We start from the raw sequence: 26,645 nt of genomic DNA, 5'->3' as shown, positions 1-26,645 counted from the left end.
TGGTTGTTGGTTTTTTCCTGGTTTTAAGATGGGGATAATTTTTGTCCTCTTAAACTCTTTTGGAAGTCTACCAGTCTGGAGGATGTCAGAGAAAAGGCAAGCCAACCACTGTCGAACTTTTTGGCCTGTCTTCAACAGGAAATCAGGATGAATTCCATCGAAACCTGGAGCCTTGCCTGGTTTCATATCCATTAGAGCAGTGCTAATATCTTCAAGAGTGAAGGGTCATGAATATAGAGGATCTGATGGTTGTTATTTTTCAAACATGTAAGTTCTTTTTTTATTTGAAGAGTGTGTTGTTTGTCATTGGTGGTATATCTTGACGTGTTGATAATATGTGATGCATATTGGTAGGAGAAATAGCTGATTGTTCCCAGGCAGTCAGGGTGCCACTACCTAGTTGTCTTAGAAGTCTCCATGCTTTTCTACTGGAGTGCCGACAATCGAGTCTTTCTACCGTTTCAGTCCATTTCTTCTGTCGACTGGTGTCAAGGCTGTGATCTGACAAAGGGTACCTGCAGACTTACCTCTAACACAATTGGTCTATGTTGGCTTTGGGGAAAGTTGGAGAGAACTCTTCTTGATGTAGGTAATGGTCATCCATTGTCTTGACTGACAAAGCAGAGGTTGGGGTTGTACTCACTGTTCCAAGCTGCTGACCTGAAGGAAGATCTATCTTTTGCATCGAAAATTAGGTGCACGTTATGAATTTCTACCTGTTCAGTCAAAGTCTCCCTCTCTCTGCATTCATTGTTGGAAGCATATTTCCATAGCGTGTGGTGGCTGTTAAAATCACCTATATGCATTGCAGGGTGGTTATGCACTGGTAGAACTTGTGGAGGTCACAAAAGGGCAGGGGGTTTATACACGTTGGTAATGTTCCCTATCATAGTTATCAGATGCACGCCACTGACAATGCTGGTTGTTATGAGGTGGGAATCTTCTACGGTACTACGCACATGTGCCATGTGCATGATGGTAAGTGGCTCCAATGATAATGTAACCATGAATTCGGCCCTTATGGTGGAGCTGATCTTCATCCTTACAGTGAGTCTCTTGAATAAGAATGTCAACATTGTTGTCATATAAAATCTTTGAGAGGTATTCACATTTTGCTCTACATATACCCTCAGTGTTAATTTGGCAAATTCAGACAACAGGTCCAATATTCCTAGTCATCTTGCCCTTAAGAGTGCTAATTCATGTGTTTGAGTTCATGTGTGCTTTAACTAGAAGATCAAGAAGATAGTCTGGTTGCCAAGTCGCTCTAGCTCTTTAGCGTTATCCAGGGTGCACCACGAGGAGGTGAGCTAGGATTGCACCCCGAGTATGGCAGTATAAAAGTCGTATGGTGGCTTCACTGCATACTTCAGAAAGAGTGGACAGAGGGACGAATTCCAGATGATTGGAGTATAGCTCTCATAGTACACATATATATATATAAAAAGGGAAATAAAATTGAATGTGAGAATTACAAAGGCATTTCATTACTGAGTGTTCCTGTTAAGATATATGCAAGCATACTTGAGAAACAAAAGAAGGATTGTGGAAGAGAAGCTTGGTGAAGAACAAGCTGGATTCAAGCCAATCAGGATCAGATTTTCACTTTACGACAAATTGTTGTGAAATCACGGGAATATAACAAAGATCTGTATTTAAGTTTTGTAGATCTGGAAAAGGCATATGACAAGGTGCCAAGAGAGAAGCTATTCCAAATGCTACAGTTATATGATGTTAATGGGGCATTATATCAAGCAATACTTATCTTTATTTGAGTTGTAAATCAGCAGTTAGAATTGAAGGAAGTACAGGAAGATGGTTTAATGTTAAATCTAGTGTCAGACAAGGATGTACATTATATCCTCTGTTATTCATTATCTATATGGATCACATTATGAAGGAAAGTGGTATTAAACCTGATATCAGAATTGGAGGTGTTAATCTCAGCTGTTTGCTTTATGCGGATGATGTTATACTTCTAAATAAATCTGGTACAAGTCTGCAAGATTCTGTGACTAAATTGAATATACTGTTGTAACAGATATGGTATGAAGGTCAGCATTAAAAATATAATGAAAATAGGCAGAAACATTGAAAATATCAACTGCATTGTGAATGGAGAACTTATAACACAAGTAAAACATTTCAGCTACTTAGGCATGATTTTTAGTGAAGATGGTAAGTTAAATATGGAAATAGACAACAGAATCAACAAAGCTGGTATGGTAGGAAGTCAACTGAATAAATTTATATGGAATGAATAAGAGAGAAATTAGCCAAAACACTAAATTAGCTGTATACAAGACAGTGTTTAAACCAATTTTAACATATGGATGTGAGAGCTGGGTTAGAAGTAAAACACTTGACCGAAGACTAGAGACTGCAGATATGAGAGTCCTGAGAAAGATTAGGGGGCATGAACAGATGGCAGCAATGGCGATATCATATTAAAACAAAGATATTAGGAAAGAACTTGATATTGTCAGCATCCAGGAATGCATTAGGAGAGCCAATCTCAGGTGGTATGGTCACTTACGCAGAATGATAGAGGAGAGATTAGCAAAACAAATGTTCTCTGCCCAGAGTAAGACCAAGATATAGGTGGATTGATACAGTAAAAAGTGCCTTAGAAGACAGAAATATAAGACCTGATAATATTGGAGTCTTGACATTTAACACACTGATTTGGAGGAAAATTATAGATAGGAAGTTAGTAATGATGTAAATTTTTCATGTATTACTATCATATCCTGTACACCCCTTGAAGGTATATATATCAGGAATTTGATAATGATGATGATGTAGAGAGTATGAGAAGTTGTATTTCCTATTCTTGTCTAGTTAAAGCATTGGTTGACATGTTTCTAGCCACAGTATTAGTGGTATATATGTGCATGAATAAACAATAGGTTATTTTTAAGTACCACTTTTCCACATTAATAATTAGATCGAATAATTTTTATATTTCCATAATACAGTAATAAAATCATGTTGGAGGTTTAATGGATTGTATACAGCACTCAGAAAGGATTAAAAACAGAATTTAATTCTTCCTGTATTTCATCTCAGTCAATGAGACATTGTTAATAATTGGTGGGGATTTTTATATTCCAGGATATTCATAGATATTATATCTTAATATTAATCCTACCATAATGATGATCTCTGTTTCTAACAATTATTTTTTTAATTCCGAGTGCACTTATATGTTATTATATGCACAAGGGTTCACTCCAATTGGTGCAATGATCTTAACTCTTTCTTTTAGAATCCAAATAATCACTGACTCAAGACCAAATATAAAATAAATACATTTAATAAAACAAAAACAATATATATATATATATATACACTTCAAACAATATTACATAGCTAACTACAAATTAATTAGATCCAAGGCCTTTTTAAAATAAACTTACACTTAAGACTAAACACTTTGTTTTCAAAATGACAAAATGTTCATAGCCAGTTTCTCTCTCTGTCAAAGCCCTTCTCCAAAGACATATGACTTTATTCTTCATTTTACAGGATCCTTTCTCATCACTTATGTAGCACACATTAATTCTTCCGAACTTAATTCTGTCTCTTTTCTTCAGTAAAAATAATAGTCAGATCCGGCGTCCTTAATACAGATGAAACTTCCTAATCAGAGTTTTCTCAAATATTCCTCTAGAACGTAAATGGTAAATTCTTCTTTTATTTACTAAATGCTTATTGACAGTCTTACTCTTCCAATTAAAAAAAAACTTACAGTTCTAAGATTCCCTTTTCGGAATCTACTATAAATCTGTCAATTAGTGTTTCCTTCAATATCCCGTTTAAAACGCATATAGCAATAATTTTTATTATTTATCCACATACTTATTCCATATTAAAACTTAATAGTTCCACGATTCCTTTTTTGGAATATACTATTTATTTTCCTTCGACTGTCACATAAAAAAACTTAAGTTCCTCCGAACCTAAATATCTGCCGGCCTGTGTTCTAAATTCCTTCAGAACGCTTTCTTGTTTACAGGCGTTACTCAGATACCGAACGCTTTCCTTGTCAGCTGTCAATCACACATCAAACTTCTCGGCAAGCATGCGCACTCCACAAAACTGGTAAGCAAGAAGTTATAAATAATGGCCGACGCGTTGTCCCTGTTAGCGACAAGAGAATGCCTTCATAAAACGCAACCGTTGATAATTTTAAATTACAATAAAATCATTTTAAGTAATACAAATATCAAATCTGGGAAGTACATCAATTTTTTGACTTCTTTACATATCACTTTTGACAAAACAATTTCCATAACAGGCACATCGCAAGTGCCGACAATGCGTGTTATGAAACTAAAACTAATAAACATTTTAACATAAACAATTCGTAAAAATATTCAGAATTTTACTTATGATTATTTTTACAACATCTTCAGGGATTACAAAAAAACTAATGTGACATAAAAACAAACAATACTAAGCCCAACCACGTGGGAGACACTAAATTCCTATCAAGGTGGAACGCCCTCTAAGGGCAGTTGTAGGTAGCCTGGAATGTAAAGTGGGACCTCTGGTGATAAGCTTTTCCCAAATCTTAGGAATCTTAATGCAACCATATTTGTTAAGATTTGGTTGATTCCTGAAAGCTGCTGCTGATTCTAAGAATAGTCTTTCTCTTTTGAATTTGCTGTGGTGGAGCATGGTGGTTTTTTCCATGAGATCCTGTGGGTTGTATCCAAGACATGGTCAGCCAGGCCTGACTGACCATCGTCGTGCTTGCAGATGTATGACTTATGTTCCTCCAGGTGGATAGTAACTGATCTGCCTGTCTGTCCAAAGTACGCTAGTTTACAGGAACAGGGTACTTTATAGACTCCAGGCACTGAGAAAGGAGGGAGCTGATCTTGTGTAGAGCGGATGAGGGTAGCAAGTTTGTGGTGGGCTTAAATGCTGTGTGTAGGTTGTATTTTTTAAAAATCTTGGCTATTTTTTCAGATGTGCCACAGATGTAGGGTATGGTGAACGCATTTCTAAACTCTTTTTGAAGAGAAGATGGAGGAATGGGGGAGGAACTGATTATTTTTCTAATGCTGTGATCTCTGATCCCCCTCACTGGACTTTCCACATTTTATAAAAAACTCTACCCATTTCAAAACCCTCATAGAAAATTTAACCTTAAATAACGCAGACATATTGGTAAGCTTTGACATCTCCTCATTGTTTACCAATATTCCTTTAATTGATACCTTAACACTCTTAAAAAACGTTTTTCCTTCTGACATCTTAGATCTCTTTTCCTTTGCTCTATTCTGGTTATTTTTCTTGAAAGAACAAAATCTATAATAAGCAGATTATAGATATCCCCCCCCCCCTCTCACCTTCCCTTGCCAATTTTTATATGGAAGATTTTGAAAAACGAGCCATAGACTCAGCCCTTCTCAAACCTTCCATCTGGCTAAGATATGTAGATGATGTGTTCTCTATTTGGCTTCATGGCCCAGACACATTAGAAGCCTTCTTCAGTCACCTCAACAGCCTACATCCAAGAATCCAGTTCACGATGGAAAAGGAAAAGAACAATTGCTTACCCTTCCTAGACACCTTAGTTACACGCCTCCCCAACGGTACACTTTCCTTCACGGTATATATAGAAAACCCACACACACACAGGCAGATACATCCACAAACGCTCCCACCACCACCACCACCCTGCTCAACAAAATGGCATTATTAAAACTCTTACCAAGAGAGTCCACAATCTTTGTTCCAGTGGAACTGCCCTTACAACTGAGCCTGACCACATACACAACACTTTCCTCTCCAATGGCTACAGTGATCACAGCATTAGAAAAATAATCAGTTCCTCCCCCATTCCCCGGTCTTCTCTTCTAAAAGAGTTTAGAAATGCCGTCATCATACCCTACATCTGTGGCACATCTGAAAAAATAGCCAAGATTTTATAAAAATACAACCTACACACAGCATTTAAGCCCCACCGCAAACTTACTACCCTCATTCGCTCTACAAAAGATCAACTCCCTCCTCTCTCAGTACCTGGAGTCTATAAAGTACCCTGTTCCTGTAAACTGCGTACTTTGGACAGACAGGCAGATCAGCTACTATCCGCCTGGAGGAACATAAGTCATACATCTTCAAGGGGGGGGGGGGGAATACCTGCAGATGTATGACTTATACGACGAAATATAGGAAGAATTAAATTCTGTTTTTAATCCTTTCTGAGTGCTGTATGCAATCCATTAAACCTCCAACATGATGTTCTCACAGCACTTAAGCTAAGTCACTACACACGGACAGTAATAAAATAATAATAAAATCAATTAGGAATGGAAATTTATTTCTTAACTATTACCAATCCACAGTCTGTAGTTATTGCAATTCAAAAATGATTAAATATATGCCGCAACTACATTTATTTAATCTCAAACGAGGTAACACTATGTTTTTTTCTGATTTTATTTATTTGCATATTTATGTTTTAATAAAAGAAAATGAATAAATCTGAAAACACACCCCAGCTCAACATCACCAGAGTTAAAGATCGGTACTATCAATATAAGAAGCCTGAATGGCAAAGAAATGGAGCTAGCTGAGGAATTAGATAAGTACCAGATCGACATAATAGGGGGTGACTGAAGCAAAAAAGGCAAAAATTGGTAAGATGTTTCTGAGCAATAAATACAAAACGTTATATTCAGGCAATGACAATCAAGGAAAAGAAGGAGTAGCCATAGTATTCAACACAAAATACAAGGCTAATCTTCTTGAATGGTAGTCAGTCTCAAGTAGAGTAATGTGGGCAAATATGAGAATGGGGAACTGGACAATGACACTTATTTGTGCCTATGGCCCCACAGAAGGTTCTACTAAGGTAGAAGTGGAGAAATTTTTTGAAGCATTATAAAAAGCAACTGACACAATGAAAAAGGAAAAGTTGGTCCTTGTTGGGGACCTAAATAGCAGAGTAGGAAATGATTGTGAGACATACAAAAATATTTTGGGAGAATATGGAGAAAAGAGAAAAGCTGATAATAATGGCAAATATCTGTTAGATTTCTGCTCAGGACATGGACTGGTTATTACTAACATTCACATGGAGAGAAGAGGCAAGGAATAAAAAAAGTCTCATTGATTATGTTATTGTTGATAGTGATGTTTTCTACCTGGTGCAGGACACCAGAGTGTACAGAGGATTTGAAATTGGAAGTGATCACTATTTAGTCTTGAGCAGGATAAAATTGAATTTCATGTTGAAAAGAATAACATGTAAGAAAGTTTTAAAGCGAATCAAAGTTGAGCAGCTCTCAGATGTGAACTGTAGACACATCTCAGACAACTGAATACACAAAGATTATTGAAGAAAAAATGAAAGAGTTTGAGAACAGGAATCAAACCTTGGAGATTCAATGGCAAGACTTGAAGAAAACCCTGATTGATTCAGCTAGAGAGGCATGTGGTGAAGTTGTCTGTTCAAACCAATTTTAACTTATGGATCTGAGAGCTGGGTCAGAAGTAAAACACTTGACCAAAAACTAGAGACCGCAGATATGAGAGTTCTGAGAAAGATTAAAGGCGTGAACAGATGGCATTAATGGCAATATCATATTAAAAACGAGGATATTAAGAAAGAACTTGACATTTTCAGCATCCAGGAATGCGTTAGCAGAGCTAATCTCAGGTGGTATGGTCAATTGAACAGAATGGGCGAAGAAAGATTAGCAAAATATATGTTCTCTGCTAGGTTGGCAGCAAAACGACCCAGAGGAAGACCAAGATATAGGTGGATTGATACGGTACAAAGTGCCTTAAACGATAGAAATGACAAGTAACAGACTGATTTGGAGGAAAATTGTAGATAGGAAGTTAGTAATGATGTATTTTTTTTCATGTAGTACTATCATATCCTGTACACCCCTTGAGGGTACATGGCAGGAATTTGATGATGATGATGATAAAGAAACTGAAATCTGAAGATCCAATTGAGATCTATTGAATACAAGTATTAAAACTTCCAATTTCAATAGTGCATCTGTATTAGATATTTCAAGCAACTGTTTATCTTAATTATTGATTTGATGGCAATTAATTTGATTGGTCTTCTATACTATTCCTAGAATCCAATTTAAAAGAACATGGGAATAGTTAGAAAGTTGATGATTTTGACTGCTGCCTACCAGTCTGGATAGCCAATATCAGAATTTCTGAAAACATGGACTATATCCATTTCAACCAATACAGCCATTCTGGACTTGCCGACCATGCTTTGGATACCCACCATAGATAATCTAGAAGACCACTTTATTGCACCATAGCAAATACAGATATGAGAGGCTATTCCAGGAATCTGCAGCAGCCATGAGAAACTTTCCAAACTTTGAATAAATTTGGGAAGCTCTCATCCTCAGTGCTTTAGCCCCCCCCCCCCCCCCCCCCCCCCGTGGGGGAGCAGCATTTTGGGTTCTAGTCCTGATGTTGGGGTGTCTTTCTTCATGATAATTTTACACATATATATATATTTTATTATTTTTTTATATTTTTTTTTCCCCACACGGAGCATTTATTTTCTATTAGTGAGCTTTTTTGCACTGTCCCAGAAATATATCTTCAGTGGAACGTGTAAATTGTTCAAATCCAGATAGATAAAATATTCACGATAACAAAAAAATTTCTATCCAGGATTATTGATATGTGAGATTGGAGGACTAGTGGGGAGATTCCTTTTCAGTTGTTCAAAACATTTCAATCCCTGGCTGAAACAGATGTTTACTGACTTCAGAATAAAGAAATATTCTGATTGACTATTTTTATCCTCTTTCTTTGTCTTTTTAGTATAAACAGATATGCATACAATGTATACACATAATATGTGTATCCATTGTAAATAAATATGGATATAATGAATACATTACTGAAATAATTTAGTACTAATTAAAAAAAATTTTTTTTGCCATTTTTAGAGATTGAACATAATGAACTCAAAAAAAATCATATACAGTAGAACTCGGTTATAACGATCATGATTACAGCGAATTCACATTTATAACGAATAATTTCGAAGGTATATTTGAATTACATTTGATTTAATGCATGTATTTCATGTTTATTACGAATTCGTTTCATGGGAATAACGAACGAATAATACATGTTAGTCGTTCCTTTACTGACATTTCGTACATACGTATTTTCTGATTGTGGAAAAATGTCGGGAGTCAAATGGAAAATTTTATCGGTTTCCGAAAAAGTAGATATTATACGGGAGGTGGAAAGTGGCCAATCAAATCTGACAGTAGCAAAGAAGTATGGTTTGTCCCCATCTACAATATCAACAATTTGGAAGAATCGCGAGTTGACTCTGAAAGCTTTTGAAAACAATTTATCGAAGTGTAAAAAACTTAAAAAGTGTAATAAAAGTGATGTTGACGAGGCACTTCTTTCGTCGTTTGAAGTGCAAAGAACCGCTGGCTTACCTATTAGCGAACCAATTTTGAAAGTTCAAGCCAAAAAATTTGCTGTTCAACTTGGTTATAGCAATTTTAAATGCAACAATGGGTGGATTGATCGCTTTAAGAACAGAAACGATATTGTCTATGCAAAAGTAAGTGGCGAGGCATTGTCCATTGACAAAAACGTTTCTGACTGGATCAAGAATGTATGGCCGGACATCAAACGAAGGTATGGATACAACAACATTTATAATGCAGACAAAGCAGGGTTTTTTATAATTTAACGCCCGATAAAACTTTTCAATTTAAAAACGAAAAGTGCATTATTGGCAGAAAACTTATCAAAAATAGACTCACAGTTTTAGTTTGTGCAAACATGACTGGTAGCGATAAAAGAAAGCTTCTTGTAATTGGAAAATCGGCAAAGCCTAGATGCTTTAAAACATAAAGAAACTTCCCGTTGATTATACAGTGAATAAGAAGGCCTGGATGACATCTTCAATTTTCGAAAATGAAATTCGCAAGTCGGATAAAAATCTTCGCAGTGAAAACCGGAAAATTTTGTTATTGATAGACAACTGTCCTGCTCATCCTGTAGTGGCTAATTTAACAAACATAAAACTTGTTTTTTTGCCACCGAATGTGACATCTGTCTTGCAACCACTTGATCAAGGCGTAATTAGATGTTTTAAATCCCATTTTTGTTATCTGTTAGTCTTGGAACTGATAGAACGCAAAGAAAAATCCACTGAAAATGCTTATGCTTACAACTTGAAGATCAGTGTACTTCACGCAATATGTTTAATGAGTGATGCTTGGAATTTGGTGTCATCGTCTACAATACAAAACTGTTTTAAGAAAGCCGGTCTTGCGGAATACGAGTGCGAATCTGAAGAAGATGAAGAGGATAACGTACCGTTATCAGCGTGGTTAAAAGCACGAAACTTGAACAATTTTGAAACGTGTGCAGAGATAGATAATTTTATAGACATTGATAATGGCGTCGCTACTTCAGGTATACCGACAGACACTGACATCTTAAAACAAATCTCTCATACACCAGAAGAAGATAATAGTAGTAGTGATGCCGAGGAAGAAAATAGCAATGATGAGAAAATTGTTACCTGGTGTGAAGCAGAAAGTGCTTTACATATTTTAACAAGATTTATGGAATCGTGATCTGTAAGTTCAGACGACACATTCAAGCATCTTAGTGGTATAAGGAACAATTTCAAACGTATGAAATATGCGTCTTGTGCAAAGCAAAGCATGCTTGATGATTTTTTATGTAAAAATGTGAGGTTTTAAAAATAACTGTTTGTTCTTTATATGTATTTATGTTACCCAATATACCTATGCTGAGAAAAATCTGAAAACATTTTTAATTCGCTCAAATTATGACCTTCTTGGATATAACGAATAACGGTTATTACGAACAAATATATGCGATCCTGTGGAATTCGTTATAACCGAGTTCTACTGTATTTCTCCCCCCCCCCCCCCCCCCATCTCCATATTTTCCCAAGTAATTTAGCTAAATTATATTGCTAAACGGTTAGAATTTTCTTCATAATTAAGTGCACCCCCCCCCCCCCCAGTTTTTTCTAATTTCCACCCATTTAGCCATCCACATTAAATTCACGATTCATGATATGAATTTGAATACCTTATCTTTTTAATAAATATGCACGCATATTCTTTCAGCAAAGAAGTTTATTGAGGATCATGTCCCTTCATTTCCTGAAGGAGCACATAGAGATAATTGCTATCACAATAGAAATTGCAAAGTTGACTGAACAGCTTAAGAAGCAATTTTTTCACTTATCTGTTATGTTATATTATTGCAAATATTGAAAGCATTATCCTTTATATTGTTGTAACTACATTTTTAATTTTATTCTAGATTTTGTGTTAGTTTATGGGAGCTGCTTACCTCGCTTCCAATTCCTGTCCTTTCTTTGAGCAGATCAAACCTGCATGACATGCTTTACGAGAATTCAATCTTCAATTCCCCACTTCCCATCGCCCCCTTCCCATTAAGCATCTGTTCAAAAAATTCATAACTACACTGAGTGAGCTTTGCATTAGGGATCCTCTTCCCTTGATTTACATATATGATGCAATAACGAAGTACTATGTGATATCAACATCATGTACGGTTACTATCAATGAGCACACCCTCTTTGTACATAATCTGTAAATGTTTGCCAGTAATGGGGGAACACAACATAAGCCACAATCAACATGGCAACATAAGCCAGTTTGATTGTGGGCAGATAGTTGGTGCCTGGAGGACATGTGCCAGTATTTTGGAAACAGCTGCACTTGCTTGTTGCTCTCGTACTACTGTATTAAGGGTGTACTTGAACTGGATTAACTATGAACAGATATCCAGCAGATGGGCTCACGTTGGTCAGCCACAGTGTCAGATCATGACTGGTATCTCAGTAATGATGGGCAACAGTCACACAGCTCACCCATCAGTACAGCAGCAAGAAAGTTCTACCCATTTCCACGTGCACCATGTGCTGTATCTTGCGTCGCCTGGGGTTCCACAACTGAAGACCAACAAGGGTACCCATGATGATGGCCAGGCATCTCAAAGAATGCCTCACCTGGACAAATTAACATTTTCAATGGACCCTTGACAGATGGAAGAAGGTTGTCTGGAGTGATGAGACCCATTTCCTGCTGCGCCATGCTGATGGCGAGGTTTGCATTTGGTGTAAACAACATGAAGCCCCTATCCCTTGGTTGCACAGTTGGGGTTTAGCAGGCCAGTGGAGGTGATGTTATACTCTGGGGTGCTTTTTCCTACCCTAGGTCCATTTAGCATATTCCCACAAATTGAATGGTGAATGCTACAGGGACCTGTTAGTCAACATCTTCATCCGTATCTGGAGGTCTACTCTGACCATTGTGCCAGCTTTCAACAGGACAATGCAGCTTGTCATTGCAACTACTGAGTGGTTGAAGAAACAACGAATTCACAACATTGCTTTGGTCCCCAAACTCCCATGTAACCCAATTGAGCACGTGTGGGATATGCTAGAACAGGGGGGGGGGGTGAGAATTGCTGATCCACTTTCACAGAATGAGCATGAACTGATGGAGTTGCTGCAGCAGACATGGGGGATGTTCAGCACCTTGTGGAATATGTTCCTAAGTATCTGTGAGCTGTGATTACGCAGAGAGGTGGACCAGCACATTATTAGGTGGGTGTTCCTAATGCAAAGCTTCATAATATGATCCATGTAGATAATAACAGGGGGATAATGTACATCTTTGTTTGACACTAGATTTAACATCAGACCATTTTCCTGTACTTTCTTCAATTCTAACTGTTGACTTAACAACTCAAATAAAGACTGAGTATTGCTTGATATAATGCCCCATTGATATTATATAACTGTAGCATTTTGAATAGTTTTTTCTTGGCACCTTGTCATATGCCTTTTGAGGTTATATTCCCATGATTTGTCGTAAATGAAAATCTGATCTTGACAACCTCTATTTGTCCTGCATCCAGTTTATTCTTCACCAAGCTTTCCTTTCACAATCTTTGTCAACCATTTCTCAAGTATACTTTATGCAAGTAGTTATACTTGCATAAATCTTGCCAGGAACATCAGTAGGGAAATACTTCTAATTCTCACATTCCATTTTATTTCCCTTTTTGTATATGGGAGAGCTCTACTCCAATCATCTGGAATTCGTCTCTCTGTACAGGCCTTTTGAACTATGCAGTGCAGCCACCACAAGAAAGTTGAAGCTGTATAACTGAGAGGAGACTTCCACATAGCCTTTAAAGGAATGTGGAGAACTGACCACGGCTTCTGACCTAATGTCCAATTCTCACCTTCTTGTGGTGCACCCTGTTAGGTACTTGGATACTGAAACGAACGTGGGTGGCTTGCAATATTGGATTTAGCTGACCAAATTGTATTCTTATTGACTTTAGCCACAAATAAAATGATAGTACAGTATGATCTGTCAGTCAGCCATTCTCTTATTCATACCAGTAGGTTATAATCCAATCCCATTTTTTCTAATTCATACAACAGTCTTCCATGCTGCATTCTGTTAAAAGCCTAAGCAAAATTATTATTATTATTATTATTACGGGCGACTCCAGGGAGTCCTTAGACTCATCGAGGGAGGCTGTAAACATCATGTCCACAGACCTATTCGACATTCTCACAGTATCTATCATGCCTTGCCTTGAACTCACTCACTGTCATAGCACCCACAACAGACTCTGGCAGCTTATTCCACTCATTTACCACTCTAAAAGTAAAGAATCCAGCTGTAACACCCTTGCTAACCACACTCTTGCCCAGCTTCCATAGATGTCCCCTAGTTCTCACACCACCAGTCCTGATCCCAAAAATATCTTCTGAATTAATCCTATAGAAACCCTTCAGCAATTTGAATGTCTCAATCATATCTCCCCTTTTCTGCCTATCAACCAGTTTCTGCAAACCACAAATCTTCAACCTGTTCTCATAAGGTTCATTCCATAGACCTGCTATCGTCTTGGTCACTCGCCTCTGAATCCTCTCCACCTCCTCCCCATCAAGAAGAAACCTAGGTGACCAAATCTGGGCACAGTAGTCGAGATGAGGTATTATCAAGGCTTGGTACAGAGGAACAATAACTTGCTTGTCTCTGCTCTTCAAAATATTTTTCAACAACCAAGTGATTCGATCAACTGATTTAGCCACTTTTGCAATGTGCTCCCCTAAACTTCATCTCCCTATCCACCAACACTCCCAAGTCCCTGGCCTCGTCAATCTCCTGGAGTACAGTTCCACCAATGTGGTATACTACTGCTAATCTTTTCACCCCAAAATACATAACCTTACATTTTGTCACATTAAATTGACATCCATTCTCCTTAGCCCAGAACTCCAATCTATCCAAATCATCTCCTGCAAGATTTTGACATCTTATGCATACACTAATGCCCTACCCAACTTTGCATCATCAGCGAACAAATGAACTGTTCCTCTTAGATCCTTCCCTATATCGTTAATGAACAAATTAAACAGCAGTGGTCCAAGAACAGAATCCTGCGGCACATCACTAGTCACAGGCCATCTTTTGAACTCTACTCCTGAATAAACTACTCTCTGATATCTCTCCATCAATCACCCACCTATCCATCTCGCCAACCCTATATCCATCCCATATGTTGCAGTTTACGGATTAGAATTCCATGTGGTATCCTGTCAAAGGCCTTAGCTAGGTCCAGCAGTATCACTGTAAACCCATTACCCTTATCCAGTTGACCCGTCACTGTGTTATAAAACGTGAGCAAGTTACTGAGGCATGATCTAACCTTCACAAAACCATGCTGTCCCCCGTACAGTATCTCATTTTCATCAATCCATTCCTGTTTTTTTCCCTTGACTACTTTCTCCAAGACCCTGAGAACGACTCGTGATATGCTGATTGGTCAGTAATTTACAACAGTAGTCTTGGATCATCCTTTATGCAGTGGAACTATTTTCCCCTCTTTCCACACCTTCGGTGCTAAACTAGACCCGAGACTCAGATTAAACAACATGGTTAAGGGCACTAATAATTCTTTAGTGCCCTTAACCACATAAGACCTGTGCCAGTATACCATCCAATCCCACAGATGTATTCACATTAAGATTCTGTAATAGACTATTCACCTCCACTTCATTCATCACAATTTCCGTATAAAGTAATGGTTCCTTCATTCTTTCAATGTCACCACCTGGAGAATATACTCTTGCAAAGTGCTCGCTCAGTAATTCCACAATATCGACTGAATCGGTGACCTCCTTACCATTGGCATTCCTTAAAATCATTCTGCCGTGTACAGTTTTTTTTTTGCTTGCAGCATATTGAAAGAACTGTTTGGGATTCTCTTTAGCTTGCATAGCTAGTTTCCTTTCATAATCTGCTTTTTGCTTTTTTTTTTTGCCACACTCGTTACCCTTCTGATCTGTGCTTTATACCGTTCATGTGCCTGCAGGTCACCTTTCTCTTGTTTCTCCACAGTTGTTTCTATTTTTGCAGCTCAAGCTTAATAGTGTTATTCATCCATTTAACCCCTACTTGTTTTACTATTCGGACCCTAAGTATACAATCAGCCATAACCTCTTGTAAATGCTCCTTGACCACTTCCTATGCTCTATCGACATCCAGCCCTTGCAGTTTTACATGCCATGGCATTGAACCAAGCAATCTCCTAAGCTTGTCATACTTGCCAGCACGGTAATTCCACATATACCCTGTCTAAATCGAAAATTCCACACCTTTAGCCACCTCCCAGGTCAAGACCTTATGATCACTCTCACCAATTGGTGGCAACATGGTCATATTCATTACAGTCAAATTCTCAGATGCTATTACTAGGTCAAGCACTCTCAGACCCCTAGTATTTTCTATTACATGCTGTCTCAGATAGTTATCCCTTAATAATTGAATAAAATCCAGTTCCTTCCTCACGTGTCCTCTCCTCCTTCCAATCAATGTTACCATAGTTGAAATCCCCCATTATAATTACCCTCCTTCTACTCATTTCATCAATTTGTTTATGCATACTATCTCCACCATATATTCCATCACCTGGTCTATAGCAGCACCCAACTGTATATTTTGTTCTGCCAGTCCCAATCTCACACAAAATAGCCTCAAATGAGCTCTTTTCACTATCCTGCAATACAACTTCAATTCTCCTTGGCTGCAGTTCATCAGCTATCATCAATAACACTCCTCCCCCCATTTTATTCTCTCTGTCCCTCATAAACACACTATAACCTACACATTCTATTCCACTAACTATATCATCTTCTGTCAGCCATGTTTCACTAATGCCAATAACCTGTGGCCAGGAAGAGCCGACCAAGGCCAAATATTCTTCCTTCTTGTTCCTAATACTGCTGGCATTAGTATACATGAAATGCAGAGGTCCCTTTGTCCCACCCCTATCTTGATGCATTATTCTAACTATCCCATTCCGATTACTTGTCCTTAGTACTGGCTCAGGTACATTATATACATTCTTACACTCAACTGTCTCACCGATGTCTGCATATCCACACCCCCCCACCCCTCCTTGGTAGTTCTAGTTTCCCTGGTTCTGCTATTACCAGGTCAGGTTTGCCATCCAATTTCACTTCATTTAGCAACACTTTTTCCGCACACAAATCCATTCAAATGCAGGCCATCCATCTTGTATAAATCCTTTCTCGCCCATCAAACTTATTCCACACTTCCACGAATTCCACACCACACCATCTGCATAACCTGCGCATAAAGTCATTTGTGATTATGGACCTCCTCCTAAATTCCTCTCTGTTGTACCGCGGCAACAGACTCGCCATCCTAACTCTGTCACTCTTTTCTCTTGCTATCTTTAACAATACTTTCAAGTCCTCTCATAAAAAATTTATCTCCATTAAATTCATTCGTACCCGAATCCAAAACTATCAAAGTGTGTATCCATTTCCCTCATCTAACTGAACCCTGACATTATTATAAAATATGAGCAAGTTGCTCAAACAAGACCTTAGTAATAAATTTAGTTTAATCCTTTATCCAAATGTAAGCACACAAAGTTTGCACCTGAAGTATCTTTAGGACTGAGGCAATTTGTGGTAAAGGTGGACCAAGCTCTCACCACTCATACTCTTAGTATCTTCCATAATGTAAGGCACATCTCCTTGTGGACATGTATAATGCTATGCATTAAGGGAAGGGTCAGTACTCATACCAGTTTTGACCTTTATTGAGGTCTCATCAGTGAGAGCCAGACCCAGAGGTGGTGATACCAAGGTGGAAGTAATTAAGGTAAATATGACTTCTCCATTACTTCCACCTTGGTATCACCACCTCTGGGTCTGGCTCCCACTGACGAGACTTCAATAAAGGTTGAAACCGGTATGAGTAGTGGCCCTTCCCTTAATGCATAGCAAGGAGATGTGCTTTGCATTATGGAAGATACTAAGAGTAGGAGTGATGAGAGCTTGGTCCACCTTTACCACGTATTGCCTCAGTCCTGAAGCTACTTCAGGTGCAAACTTTGTTTGCTTACACTTGGATAAAGGATTAAACTAAATTTATTATAGTCTAACCAAGTGAAAAAAAAAACTTTCAAGACCTTAGTAAACACATGCTGTTAATTGCAAAATATAGATTTTCTCTCAACCCATTTTTGTATGTAAGCCCTAACCAAGTTTTCCAAAATCTTCACCCACCACTCCAAAGAATACTGATAGGTCAATGGTTTGGATACATCATTCTTTGCACCACCCTAGTGTGTGTATATATGTACACACACACACACACACACACACACACACACACACACACACACACACACACACACACACACACACACACACACACACACACACACACACACACACAAGTTTCCACAAATTAAAGAACAAAGAGAAAAATCACAATAACTTAACTATGTGATGAATTTTTATGCAATTCGCTAAAATGCAGTATGGTATGAGGTGTGAAAGAAACACTCACCAAAGTTGTAAATAAATTGCTTAATTCAGTGACAAAACATACATGAAGATGATTGTCAATACATGAGGTCAAACAAGATTGTCAAAGTTCCTCAGTATGGAATGTTGTCACCCTTCACAGGAATACAGTGCTCACAAGAATGTTCACAGTGTTTATAAGAATATTGAAGAGCTCAGCTGGTAATAACAACCATTGCTCTCATAAGTCTTTGAAGAGTTTTGTGGAGGGTTGAGAGCAGCAGCTGCAACACATCTATGTAGAACATCCCAGACATGCTCAGTAGGATTAAGGTCTGGAAACCTGGCTGGCCAGACCATACGTATGATAGTCTCTTCTTGAAGATATTGGTCGACAAGCTTCACTTGATGAGGACAAGCATTATTGTCTTGTAGGATAAAAATCTCTCAAATCGCTCTCATATACTAAAAAACATAGGTGTCCAAGACGTAAATCTCTATAAGTTGCAGCATTAACGGTTCCATTAGGAAGCATATGTAGGTTGGTGCTTCCAACTAATGAGATGCCTCCACAAACCACTATAATACCTTCACCATAAGTGTCCCTTTCATGAATACTGAAGAGATGACAACATGTCCCTGCTTTTCCCCAGATCAGAGGTTGTCTGGTCTCGCTTTGTAGAACAAACTGAGACTTGTAGTGGATAATAAGGGACATGCAGACTACCCAATCATCTAACATACAGATCACCATACCAATGTTCTTGTAGCCAATGCAAGGTCATATCGTATCTGATTCAGCAGTACTCCTGTTTTGGCAAGCAGATAATCAGAGATATCAGGCATCCACTGCGGTTGTACCTTGTTGCCTTCTTTCATTGTATCTCCAAGATGCTGTTTGTAACTGTTGGAGTTGGTTCCACAGTCTTAGAACTACAGATCGACTCACATGCAACATTTTGCTACCTCTGTCAGACTTTTGCTTCCCTCTATTCTTATGATAGCTTGTCTTCTACATTCATTGGTTAAATGATGCCTTCCAGCCATATCCCAGAATTTTGCTACACAAAATGTCTTGTTCTCACTATAGACACAAAATGGAAAACCACCATAAATTACCCACTTTTATGGCATAAAGCAGTGGCACTTCCTGAGGATTGTGTTATCAAGGTATGCAGGTGGATTACTCTAAATATGTTTAATTCATTTTATAATCATCTCATTCACTTCATACTTTTCACGATAGATGTGTAGTTTTGTTAAATGTGCAAATAATTTTCAAAGTTAGTTTATCTCATATAAGTGAAAGTTAATTTGAAAACCAGTTTATGAAATTTTTGCACCTTAACTCTAAACTAAAACAAATGAAGGTTAAAGACACAGATCCTCTTATAGCAATAAAATAGCAATTTAATGTCCTTTACTTTGAAAGTATAGATTACTCATTTTTTCTATTCCCTCTCCCTTTTTTTAGCCCCAATGCAATCCATGCTGTTTATATTTGCACCAATTTTTATCAGTTTGACTTTCACTGATATGATAACCAGATTCAGATCTGGTTATCATATCAGTTATCATATCAATTCAATTATTTTTAGAGAAATAGTTTTTTCTCTAAAAATAATTCTTAAAAAAAAAAAAAAAAACTGAAATGCTATGAAAGATTTATAGATTCTGTACAGTAATGCATATTTTGCTAATTCTTTTTCATCTGTTGAATTATAAATTATTTATTCTGATGAATTAATAATTTATAATTCAACTTGAAATTAATAATTTCAATTCATGCTTGAAAAATATAAATCACTTCAGAGCAGCAGTTGCATTATTAAAAGAGTAAATGAGATATTTCGCTTACATTTTCGATGGGCATTTTATGTTTTGCACGTGCATGTTGCAAGTATTTTCCTGATATGATTTTATATACTTAATTTCTTTTTTATTTATTTTAATTTTACTTAATTTATTTACAATATTTTCAGGATGCTTTAATCTAGATCCAAATAGAGTTCTTGATGTGATACTTGAGTCTTTTGAATGCCGTTTGGAACTTGTAGAATTTTATGTCCCTCTGCTTAAATCTTTTCTCTGTAATTCATCAACTCTTAGTCAAGTACTGGGTTTTAAATTAGGCTTTTATCAGGTAAGGAAATTTGTTGATGTCTATTTTTTTGCATCAGTTTATATTTTAAAAATCAGTCTTACTTTTCAAGTGGCAAGAAATACTTGAAAGACAGAAACAAAATAGTGTACCTTGAAAAGCCATCCTTAGTTTAAACTCCATTAAAATATTTAAGAAAGCGAGTAAATCAAAATATAAGAAATAAAATACTACACTAGAAAAATTACACATCCAACTAAAATTACAAGAAGAGAAATAGTTGATTAAAACTGTCTTAAATGTTTTGAACATTATAGTATATCTTGAAGAGGATATCCAGCCAATAGCATCTATATGAAACTTGAGGTTTAAATAAATTATATAATTTAAGACACAGTGCAACCCTTGTTTACTTGCAAAATATTTACAAAATACATATATATTGCATTTATTACTTCTTACATAATAGCTGCTTCACTCATAACATAAATTAATCACATCACAGCATTTATATACTTATACAAATCTGTTATAATTTCAGTAATGCATTGTGTTCAAGGCAGCCAGCACAGACTTTCTTGTATTAGTAATCATCAAAAGTATTAGTATAAAGCTGTACCAACTGATACATGCCTGGTTTCAGTTTCTTAACCCATAAATTACTGTTAAAATCTGAAAACACACCCCAACTCAACATCACCAGAGTTAAAGATCGGTACTATCAACATAAGAAGCCTGAATGGCAAAGAAATGGAGCTAGCTGAGGAATAAGATAAGTACCAGATTGACATAATAGGGATGACTGAAACAAAAAAGACAAAAACTAGTGAGATTTTTCTGAGCAATAAATACAAAATGTTATATTCAAGCAATGACAAGTAAAAGAAGATGTAGCCATCGTATTCAACACAAAATACGGCGCTAATCTTCTTGAATGGCAGGCAGTCTCAAGTAGAGTGATGTGGGCAAATATCAGAATGGGGAATTGGACAATGAGACTTATTTGTGCCTATGGTCCCACAGAAGGTTCTGCTAAGGTAGAAGTGGAGGAATTTTTTGAAGCAACTGACACAATGAAAAAGGAAAAGTTGGTGCTTGTTGGGGATCTAAATAGCAGAGTAGGAAATGATTGTGAGACATACAAAATATTTTGGGAAAATTTGGAGAAAATAGCAAAACTAATAATAATGGCAAATACCTGTTGGGTTTCTGCTCAGGACACGGACTGGTTATTACTAACACCATGTTCCAACATAAAAATGTGCACAAATTCACATGGAGAGAAGAAGCAAGGAATAAGAAAATTCTCATTGACTATGTTATTGTTGATAGTGATGTTTTCCCACTGGTGCAGGACACCAGAGTGTACAGAGGATTTGAAATTGGAAGTGATCACTATTTAGTCTTGATAAGGATAAAATTGAATTTCATATTGAAAAGAATAACATGTGAGAAAGTTTTAAAGCGAATCAAAGTTGAGCAGCTCTCAGATGTGAACTGTAGACTAAAATACACAAAGATTAAAATAAAAAGCCAAAAGGCTTTTTATTCTAATTGCCTTCGCCAATAGTTTTTCGGCAATGAAACTCATAGATCGTAGTTATCGATCTTAAGTTTCACTTACTGGCTATATAACAATATAGGATTCTTATCCATTTAATACACAAAGTTTATTGAAGAAAAAATGAAAAGAGTTTGAGAACAGGAATCAAACCTTGGAGATTCAGTACCATGCCTTGAAGAAAACCCTGATTGATTCAGCCAGAGAGGCATGTGGTGAAGTTGTCTGTAATGATAGAAAAATCAGAACTCCATGGTGAACACAGGAAGTTAAAGAGGCAGTGAAGGAAAAGAAGAAAGCATATCAAAAATTCCTGGCAAATAAGTCAGATTGTGCTCTTAGAGAATACAAAGACAAATGCAAGAAAGCTAAACACTTTGTAAAACTAGCTAAACAAAAGTTATGGGAAGACTTTGGCAAGAACATAGAAAATAAATATCAAGAAGGTGGTAAGATATTCTGGAGGTTGTTGAAGAAGCTTAGGAATTGAGGAAAGAGTGCTGTAAAAGGAGTTGGAGATGATAAAGGTGTCATGAAAACGGGAGAAAAAGATATCCTTGAAGTATGGAGTAATTACTTTGAAAAATTCCTAAATGAAACAAGCAGATAGCGCAGTGGTAAAAAACACTCAACAGGCATACAGTCAGGAATATATATCCATACTTGAAGTAGAAAAAGCCATCAAAGGCTTGAAATGTGGAAAGGCAGCAGGAGAGTAGATGATATTCGACCAGAAATGCAGAATATTTCTGGTTGAAATATCCTGCATTTCTACTTCAAAGTAGAAATGCAGAATAGAAACAGAGGGACGAATGCCTGATGATTGGAGTAGAGCTCTAATAGTACCCATATATAAAAAGGGAAATTAAACCGAATTTGAGAATTACAGAGGTATTTCTCTACTGAGTGTTCCTGGCAAGATTTATGCAAGTATACTTGAGAAATGGTTGAGAAGAATTGTGGAAAAAAAAGCTTGGTGAAGAACAAGCTGGATTCAGGCCAAATAGAGGCTGTCAGGATCAGATCTTCACTTTACGACAAATAGTCGAGAAAGCATGGAAATATAACAAAAATCTGTATTTAAGTTTTGTCGGTCTGGAAAAGGCACATGACAAGTTTCCAAGAGAGAAGCTATTCAGTACACTACAGTTATATGGTGTCAATGGGGCATTATATCAAACAATACTTAGTCTTTATTTGAGTTGTAAGTCAGCAGTTAGAATTGAAGGAAGTACAGGAAGATGGTTTAATGTTAAATCTGGTGTGAGACAAGGATGTACATTATCCCCCTCTGTTATTCATTATCTATATGGATCACATTATGAAGGAAAGTGGTATTAAACATGATATCAGAATTAATGTCATCTCTTTGCTTTATGTGACAATGTTATACTTCTAAATAAAACCGCTACAAGTTCGCAAGATTCCGTGACTAAATTGACTAACTGTTGTAATAGATATGGTATGAAGGTCAGCAGTTAAAAGACAATGACATTGAAAATAGGCAGAATCGTTGAAAATGTCAACTGTGTTGTGAATGGAGAACCTGTGGAACAAGTAAAATATTTCAGCTACTTAGGCACGATTTTTAGTGAAGATAGTAAATTAAATATGGAAATGGACAACAGAATGAACAAAGCTGGTATGGTAGCAAGTCAATTGAATCATATGGAATACGAGAGAAATTAGTCGGAACACTAAATTAGCTGTATACAAGACAGTGTTCAAACCAGTTTTAACTTATGGATCTGAGAGAGGGATCAGAAGTAAAACACTTGACCAAAGACTAGAGACTGCAGATATGAGAGTCCTGAGAAAGGTTAAAGGCATGAAGAGATGCCATGAATGGCAATATCATATTGCCATTGATGATATTAGGAAAGAACTTGACATTGTCAGCATCCAGAAATGTGTTAGGACAGCTAATCTCAGGTGGTCTGGTCACTTAAACAGAATGGGCGAGGAATGATTAATAAAACAAGTGTTCTCTGCCAGGTTGGCAGAAAAACGACCCAGAGGAAGACCAAGATATAGGTGGATTGATACGGTACAAATTGCCTCAGACGATAGGAATATAAGCTCTGACAATGTTCGAGTCTTGACAAGTAACAAAATGATTTGGAGGAAAATTGTAGATAGGGAAGTTAGTAATGATGTAAATTTTTTATGTAGTACCATCATATCCTGTACACCTCCTTGAAGGTACATGTAAGGAATTTGATGATGATGATGATGATGATGACGATAAAACTGTTTTGCTTGTAGTGCAGCATAGTGCTTTTGGGGGAGGTATTTTCCATTATATGGGGTTATTTTTTATTCCAGTTGCCAATATATTGGTACTAGTGTTTTTTTTTTTTTTTTTTTTTTTAATTGATTAGTTTTTAAATATATCAACCAAATATAGAATTTCCCATAAGTATTAATTTCTAATATATCTTAAAACAACCCCCCCCCCCTCCCCTTCTGTATGGTGTCAGTGGAAGTATTTGTCTTTGTCTGTTGCAAATTAATTAAACTATCCAAGTATTTTGACAGTGTATATTAATGATAAAATTATATTCAGTGATTCTGTGTTTTGATTGATTGTTGAGAGATTGAGAGAGAGTAGCAAATTATGTCGGCTGTTTACATATTGTGTCAGAGTGAAAAGCTAAAAGTAAGAATTAGAATATTTCACCTGACTTGATATTTGATAAAATCAGGGATTGTAAAGGGTTTTTTTTTGCAGCAAATGTTAAAAATTCACTATGGTAATATTTTAAATGTACTAAACTAGGAAATGTAGGCATATGTGTAAATAGTGCTTAAAAAACAAACAAAAAAAGAACAGACAGTTTGTGGAAGTACTAGCACAAAATTAATTTATTAAAAAAAAAAGAGGGAAAACTAAAAATCTTGATGATATAGCACCTTCAACTGAAATTATCAATACTAAGACTGATTTGGATTTGTAATCAAAAATTGCATCCTGTTTTAACAAAACAATTGATGACTTTTTCTTCTGTAGTAACACACATGATAGCATGCAATGGGGCCCCTTTATTAAATTTATATATAACTTGAGATTACTTTTCTACGACATCAGCTGAGTTCTCAATGAAGAAAAGATTTTAGTTGGTGATAAAGAAAAATCTGAAGTATCCTGTGAAAATCCAAAATGTGAATAGCACTGAAGACCTAACATAAGAAAGGAACTCACGTGTTCTCAAGAATAAAATATAGCAGGAAAATATTGAAAAAATGCTTTTGATCAGTTAACAAGTGTCAAATCAGCTTTTTCCACTTCTGGATTAATTTGCATAAAAAATTAGGTTTTAGAGGACTACATCCTCAATAAGTTTTCTATGTGATTAGTTTAATAAATAGGACATTATATAAAATAGCTTATGTGTTAAGCATAAAAAACTTATTGTTTAATACTGACCATATACAAATATTTTAACATTCTTTGCCTACCAGTTTCACTAGCAAACTGTCTAGCTTATTCAAGGCGTTGATGGAAAAGTATAAAAAATACTAGTAAATGCAAATTGAAAGGAACATTAAAAACGTTGTAAACACTCTAATAGCTAAGGTTGCATGTTTGCGTGACAGAGACTGAGTGGACTTATTGTTCTTAATCATTATCACGCATGCGTGTTTGTTGTAAACGCATAATGTGATTACTAGCTAGCTTTAGTTCAGATGGATTTAGAGAGAGAGGATGAGGTTTTTCCATGAACAAGAATAGTACCCTGGTTTCTGTTGAGGTTTTCTCCAGTTTTTAACACTACTGCGGCTTCCTTGAATCAACTATGTCTATAATCTTCGTCTAAATATGACATGGAGCTATTTTACCACTCTTTCGTGTGGTTAGACGTACAGAAATGATGTGCTAAGCCGGAAGAAATACTTCTGTTGTGGTTTACATCGCCAACGTGCACTCTCTGTCTGATCTCCAAACTCCGTGAAGTTTGTCCGATGTAGGCAAGACCACAGGAGCAAAGAATGTAATATACCCCTGGATATTTGTAGAATGGCACCTTGTCTTTTGGTGATGCTAAAAAATGTTTGATGCTGGTGGTTGGTTTGAAGATCACTTTGATGTTATGGGCTTTTAGTATTCCAGCTATTTGATAAGAAATTGACTTGATGAAGGGAATCACTACAGTAGAAATGTGCTGGGAGTATGGTTCTTCTTGTCTGCGGTTGTCACTGTATAGATATTTTTTGATGATGTTAAAAAATTATCACAAAATGGATACCCTCCGAACATCATCAAAAAATATCTATACAGTGACAACCCTAGACAAGAAGAACCAAACTCCCATCACATTTCTACTGTAGTGATTCCCTTCATCAAGTCAATTTCTTATCAAATAGCCAGAATACTAAAAGCCCACAACATCAGAGTGATCTTCAAACCAACTACCAGCATCAAACATATTTTAGGATCACCTAAAGACAAGGTGCCATTCTATAAATATCCAGGAGTATATTACATTCCTTGCTCCTGTGGTCTCGCCTACATCGGACAAACTTCACGGAGTTTGGAGATCAGACAGAGAGTGCACGTTGGCGATGTAAACCACAACAGAAGTATTTCTTCCGGCTTAGCACATCATTTATACGTCCAACCACACGATAGAGTGGCAAAATAGCTCCGTGCCATATTTAGACGACGATTATAGACATCGTTTATTCAAGGAAGCTGCAGTAGTGTTAATAACTGGCAAAAACCTCTTAACAGTTAATGGAAAAACCTCATCCTCTCTCTAAATCCATCTGAACTACAGCTAGCTAGTAATCACATTATGCGTTTACAACAAACACGCATGCGTGATAATGATTAAGAACAATAAGTCCACTCAGTCTCTGTCACGTGAACGTGCAACCTTAGCTATTCGAGTGTTTACAACGTTTTTAATGTTCCTTTCAATTTGCATTAACTAGTATTTTTTATACTTTTCCATCAATGCCTTGAAAAAGCTAAACAGTTTGCTAGCGAAACTGGTAGGCAAAGAATGTTAAAATATTTGTATATGGTCAGTATTAAACAATAAGTTTTTTATGCTTAACTT

At 36.7% G+C, this 26,645-nt stretch overlaps 1 protein-coding gene across 1 annotated transcript in view; it reads left to right on the top strand.

Moving 5' to 3' along the window:
• Positions 1–26,645, top strand: part of tho2 (THO complex subunit 2-like protein) — a 779,097-nt gene that overhangs the window by 118,618 nt on the left and 633,834 nt on the right. Inside the window, exon 8 of the mRNA XM_090391861.1 lies at positions 19,903–20,063. Within this exon, the coding sequence (XP_090247987.1) occupies positions 19,903–20,063 (161 nt within the window). The remainder of the gene's footprint in view (positions 1–19,902; positions 20,064–26,645) is intronic.

The sequence above is a fragment of the Typopeltis vanoorti genome, chromosome 4 (assembly GCF_054136105.1).
Source record: "Typopeltis vanoorti isolate ZY-2024b chromosome 4, IOZ_Tvanoo_1.0, whole genome shotgun sequence".
NCBI classification, from domain to species: Eukaryota; Metazoa; Arthropoda; class Arachnida; order Uropygi; family Thelyphonidae; genus Typopeltis; species Typopeltis vanoorti.
This window is presented reverse-complemented; position numbering and strand designations above follow the sequence as displayed.